Genomic DNA, 6,000 nt, shown 5'->3' with positions numbered 1-6,000 from the left:
CTTACTGGCAAAGGAACTTTGTAAGTTCCTTAATTTCTCCAAGCTTCTGCCTATAAGAGGACATCAAAATTTTTTTTAAAAAATCCTGTTTCACAGCCAAATTACATGCGATAATATGGATATAAGTGCTTTATGAAGTGCAAGGTTCTACAGAAGTATATGTCATAATTGCACAAGAACGTTCCACAAATTCCAGTTATTACATGAAACTCTCAGTGTTCTTTTGTTAGTACTCTCATAGAACCTTGCTCCTTTCCTTCAGAGCACTTACTTTTGCTTTCAATTACACGTGCGTTAACACTATTATGACTCTGCATCATCCCCCATTCTATAGCTTTGGGCTCATCATTATATTCCCCAGAGGACAGCACAGTCCCAGGCACACTTAGCAAAAAGTGCTCAACACATTTTTGTTAGCGCAATCCAAACAGTGGTTACGTTAGGAAGAATGGGGAAGCAAGGTGGCAAGAAAGAACTCTTATTTTAAGAGTTATTTATTTAAACTGTTTGAACCTTAACCATGAGCCCATATTACTTAGTGACAAATTATTTTAAATGAAACTAAAAAGGACTAAATCGGCATACCTCAGTTTCCCCGCCTCTCGGAAGAGGGTAAGGGTTTAACATAAGAAATTAGGTGAAAGGGGATGCATGAAATAAAAGCAGTGTTCTGGGGTGCTGGGCTCCCCCCTAGACCCTCGCGGGGTGAGGACGGCGCACCTAACGGTTTGAGAACAGTCCGGAGGTGCCGTTAGGAGGCGCTCGCGAAGCCGCTCCAGGAATTCCCGCCCTCTCCGTTACATGCCCCAGTAACCCCGGCGCGCCGGCGACCGAGAGTAACCTCGCGGTCGGGTGACGGCCCCCCCCCGCCCCGACTCTCGCCTGCTCCCGCCTCAGCCAATGGGGAGGCAGCGCACGAGCCGGCCGGACACTCGCCCTCACCGACTCCTCCCCCAAGCAGTTAGAACCGAGTTGTACAATCACCTCGCCGCGGGGTTTAGACTTTTCCAATCGCAACTCCAGTTCCCGATTCCAAGCCCCGCCCCCGGCCTGCCCCGCGTTCATTCTCGGCGGGAGTCACCTTTGCTTTACAAACGCTCAGACCCGCCCTCTGCCTACCTTGCTGCGGTAGGCCCCGCCCCCCGGCTCGGACCGACCAATAGCCGGAGGAGCCCGGAGCCGCTGGGCGGGCCCGCAGCCAATGCGCACGCCGTGGGCGGGCTCCGGGCCGGAATTGGGGGTGAAGCTACAGCCTTGTGCCCACATTCGGGGCGCGCGGAGCTGGGGGGTCCCTGGGGGACGCCCGGAGCTAAGATGGCGTCCGCAGCTGAGGGGGACGTGGGAACGGTGGCAGAGCTGGCGAGGGTGCTGCGGTGGGGGTTCGACGAGCTGAGCCTTAACAAGTTGGCGACGTCCCTGGGCGCGTCGGAACAGGCGCTGCGGCTCATCATCTCCATCTTTATGGGTAAGGACCCTCCTGCCTCGCTCCGCCCCCTCGCAGAGTCCCGGGGGAATGGGGACGTGACCCCCTCCCTCACTTTCCGGAGCCACCGGGGGAGGCTTGGTGGGGGCGCGGGTGTGAATCCTAAATCACGCCAACCAGCTATCGAGAGGAAGACAAGTCTTTCCTCGAGTCTGGGGGCGCCGTGCCCTCTGAACCTCTTTACCTTCCTCCTCGACCCCCGCTGTACCCTTCTGGCCCCTTATTTGGCGCCACCACCGTCTCATCCTGCCGTGATCTACCCCGTGTCCCCGCGACCTATCCTTATTTGTCTCTCTCTTGAGTTCTACTCTGTCCATGTGTACTGCTGTCTGTTATTAATATCAACTCTCACACATGCGCGCTTCTTGTCGGTAGGCATAGGCTCCCTAACTTAGGTATTACCCTGTGGGTCCCTACCCCGTATCCTATACTTCCATATTCGGAGTCTTTTTCTGCATTGCCACCTTATATTACACTTTCTTCTCTTTTCTGTCCTGTTTCTAATATTTCCTCTGATACCATATTGCTTCCCCCCTCCCTTAACCTCTCACCTGTCATTTACCCTGGGATATCATTTTAACGCTGCGCTTGGGAAACTGGATTGACAGCTCCCTTAAAAACTATGCTACTCCAAGCGTTTATTACCCATATGGTTCAAAGGATGTGCTGTGTCTGACTTTATGTCACAACAAGCTGTATTATAACTGCTTTATAGGCTTTTTTTTTACCGCATCCTTCCTCCATGGTTTTTTTAATATACGGAAGCAGCATGGCCCAATGAGGAAAAGAAAAAGAAGTGTAGACTTGGAAGACAAGCAAGGGAAGACCCACCCCTGCTGCTGCTTGCAAACTGTGAGACTCTGAGCAAGTCACTTAACCTCTCTGCGCCTTGATTTGCTTATCTATGAAAGGAGGACAGTAATGCCTACCTAACAGGATAGCTTGCAAAGTCCTGTAGGAATTCAAAGGTCAAGATCTGATGCATAAATATTTGAATAGTTGGAAGGTTTTATGAAGGTTATGGGACTTTAACTAGGAGAGTAGGGGTGGGGAAAGCAAATAGGACTGGAACAAAAGCAGATTAGAGATCAGAGTCGTTAAAAGTTAGAGATAAAAGTTGGGCAGATGTGGAACGCCTTGAATGCCAGAAGGAAGTTTGGAATGTACCCAGTAGTCAGTAGAGACATTGGCATATAGTATCACTGAAGGGTGTTAAAGTAGGTCTAGATAATGTGAGGCATTATTTTATATTTAAATAACCTTAGCAGCTAATAGAATTGTTACTTGCCTTTTACATATAAAACCAAGCTGATCTTCCTTTCTTCCCTAGTCACCTTTTCCCTCCCTTGTAGAATTGTAAAATTTTCGAGGCGAAAGTCACCTCAATCTCTCTCAGATCTAACCCAGATTTATCAACACCCCTAATCTTCTTCGCACCACAGCAGCTTTGAACTTCTCCTTGAGCCTTCTTTCTCACCCAGTTATTTGTTGGGGTTGTAATTGGCAATTAAGAGTGTTTACATTCATTAGTTTGGAAGCTCACTGTTGATTTCTCAACTATAAATTGAAAACATAACACAAGTAGCAACAAATTATTAGGGGCAACCTGTTAAATGGAGCTAGGGCTGAAATTAGGACTTGGAATGTGTCCTTTTTGTGCTGACATCATCAAACTGCCTGTGTACTCCTGGTGAGCTACTGCTCCGTACTATCATGAGTAATACTGGGGAATTGTTTCTCCATATCCTTCCCCTCTACTCTCCTTCTCCCATTATGATCCGTCATCAAGTGATAAACACTTTGGGCAATACACCTACTGCACTCCCAAGTCCCTTTGACAGTCTACCATTTTCCAGATCCCTCCTTCCTAACTCCCACATGCTGTTGCCTTCAGTTAACTCAGTATTTCTCATGTTTAGATGGGCTTGGGGCTTCATGTTGCCTCAGATGAGGCATAGCTCTTACGCGTAGATATACAAGGTTGTGTTTTCTAGGTATGGATTAAATATGTACATGTCAACATAAATTGATAAGCTTGACATGTGCATGAAGGAAAGAGTAAAGAGTGCATTCTGGTTGTAAATGCTTTCCTTACAAAGGTACTACCATTTCTGTGTATTGTAACCTAGAGACCAGTAGCCTTTCAGCACTGGATGGAGTTCCTGGTTCAGGAACCCCGCTGTCTTGGGGAACTGGGATACTGGAGAAAATCCTTGTTAGCTCTACCAAGAAGGCCTGTAGTCCATAATGATTTATGACCCACTTTCCACTAATTTACAATAAATATGGGTTAAAGACACTTTAATGCAGATACCCCAAGGAAAGAACTAGGTATATCAGACATTCATGTTTTAAAGTATGAATACCCTGTTTTAAAAAAGGGATTTTTGGGGATCCCTGGGTGGCGCAGCCGTTTGGCGCCTGCCTTTGGCCCAGGGCGCGATCCTGGAGACCCTGGATCGAGTCCCACGTCGGGCTCCTGGTGTATGGAGCCTGCTTCTCCCTCTGCCTGTGTCTCTGCCTCTTTCTCTCACTGTGTGCCTATCATAAATAAAAAATTTTTTAAAAATAAAAATAAAAAAGAGATTTTTTCTCTTTTTCTTTTCTTTCTTTTTTTGAGAGAGAGAGAGCAATTGGGGAAAGAGTGGGGAAGGGGCAGAAGAAGAGGGAGAGAGAGAGAGTTTTAAGCGGACTTCATGCTCAGTGCAGAGCAGCACTTGATCTCACAACCCTGAGATCCTGATCTGAGCTGAAATCGAGTCAGATGCTTAACCAACTGGGCCAAGCAGGCACCCCTAAAGTATGAATAACTTTTAATCAGATAGTCTCATTGCTATTTCTTAACATCTTACTTTTCCTACTTGAGTTCTGTGTACAGATCTTGGGGTAGGCTGTAGATCATTAAAGCAGTAGTTTTCAAACCTTTATGACTGGGACCCATGGCAAGAAATATGTTTTAACCATGATCCAGTACACAGACATGTATATATATGTATCTGAAACAAAAGCTTCAAGAGAACATTACTCATCCTTACATAAGCTGTGTGTTTAGCTAGTTTCTATTTTGCTTTTTTCTTATTACTTAATGACCCACTAAGTTGATTTCATGACTTATTAATGGGTTACAAGTAGTTTGAAAAATCTTGAGTTAGAGACTGTAATATTTAATATCCAGCACTTCAAGGAAAGGATAAGCTTATGAGGATTGTTGCATTGGATTGTTTTGTACAGCCAGAAAACTCCATTAAAGGTATATGTGTATGTTTGTCTTTTTTAAGATCACAGGGAATTTGGTGGAAGGTGAATTTTGCTGTGGTGAAATTTGCTGGCAAATACAACTGGAAAATAATTCCCGTTGAACACCTGGGGTCTCATCACTTAGGTATCACTTAGGATACTTAATTCTGTAGTTTTGGAATGTTGCAAAGGTCCAGAGCCCACAGCCAAGAAGGAATTCTTGAGACATCTTTGGTGCCAAAAGGTGATTTTATGAAAGCACAGGGATGGGACCCGTGCGCAGAAAGAGCTGCACTGGCTGATTATATACTTGGGAGTCCCAAGGAAGTAAGGAAAAACGGAGGTGTCCAAAAGGACTTGGATATGCTAAAGAAGAACCTCAGGATACTGGAGGCCTTACTATTATCAAGCTAAGGTTTACTTTTTCCCTCTACCAAAGAATTGGCCTTAAGATAGTTCAAAATAGGGGCGCCTAGGTGGCTCAGTCAGTTGAGTGGTTGAGCATCTGCCTTCGGCTCAGGTCATAATCCTGGGGTCTTGGGATTGAGCTTCCTGCTCAGTGAGGAATCTACTTCTCCCTCTCCCTCTGCAGCTCCCTCTCCTTGTGCTTGCTGTCACTCTGTCAAATAAATAATTTTTTTAAGGTAGTTGGAAGTTTCCTGGAGGAATGTCATACATATCCCACCCAGGAGTGGCAGGGAGGGAGGAGTTTGAGGGATGTCAGCTTGTGCTTTGTCCTCAGTTTGCCTTCTGATCCCTTGTCAATAACATGGATTGTTCCAAATAAATTCAATAAAATGTACCTACTGTGAGTTAAACCCTTTGCTTGACCCTGCAAGAACAAGTACACTGGTGCAGTATGAGTAATCAAGCCAGGCACTCAAAAGTATTCCATAGGGTTAGAGGGTAGGGAATGGGGATGAGATAAGTACTCTAATAACCACAATACAAAGCAGAAATCTAAGTGCCATAAGAGAATTACAAAACTTTATGATACTGAAAGATTGGATCTTTAATGAACTTTGAATGCTGAATAAGGTTCCAGCAGACTTAGACGGTAAGACTAAAGGAATAGCGTGAGCAGAGACATTGAGGTAGGAATGTGTGATGACATGGCCAAGAACAGGAAGTAGTCTACTTAGACTAAAACAGGACTTAAATAGAGAAGTGCTGGAAATAAGGCTGGAGGGGTGCCTGGTTGGCTTACTCAGTTGAGCATCCGACTCTTGATTTTGGTTCAGTTCATGATCTCAGGGTCCTGGGATGGAACACCATGTCAG

At 45.8% G+C, this 6,000-nt stretch overlaps 1 protein-coding gene across 1 annotated transcript in view; it reads left to right on the top strand.

The window, feature by feature from the left end:
- The first annotated feature begins 1,221 nt into the window (after positions 1-1,221).
- LPCAT3 (lysophosphatidylcholine acyltransferase 3) overlaps positions 1,222-6,000 on the top strand; it is a 40,520-nt gene continuing 35,741 nt past the window's right edge. Inside the window, exon 1 of the mRNA XM_038576654.1 lies at positions 1,222-1,465. Within this exon, the coding sequence (XP_038432582.1) occupies positions 1,315-1,465 (151 nt within the window). The 5' untranslated portion in view covers positions 1,222-1,314. The remainder of the gene's footprint in view (positions 1,466-6,000) is intronic.

The sequence above is a fragment of the Canis lupus genome, chromosome 27, assembly GCF_011100685.1.
Source record: "Canis lupus familiaris isolate Mischka breed German Shepherd chromosome 27, alternate assembly UU_Cfam_GSD_1.0, whole genome shotgun sequence".
Classification (NCBI taxonomy): Eukaryota; Metazoa; Chordata; class Mammalia; order Carnivora; family Canidae; genus Canis; species Canis lupus.
The sequence above is the reverse complement of the archived record's forward strand: the minus strand, read 5'-3'. Positions and strand labels throughout refer to the sequence as shown.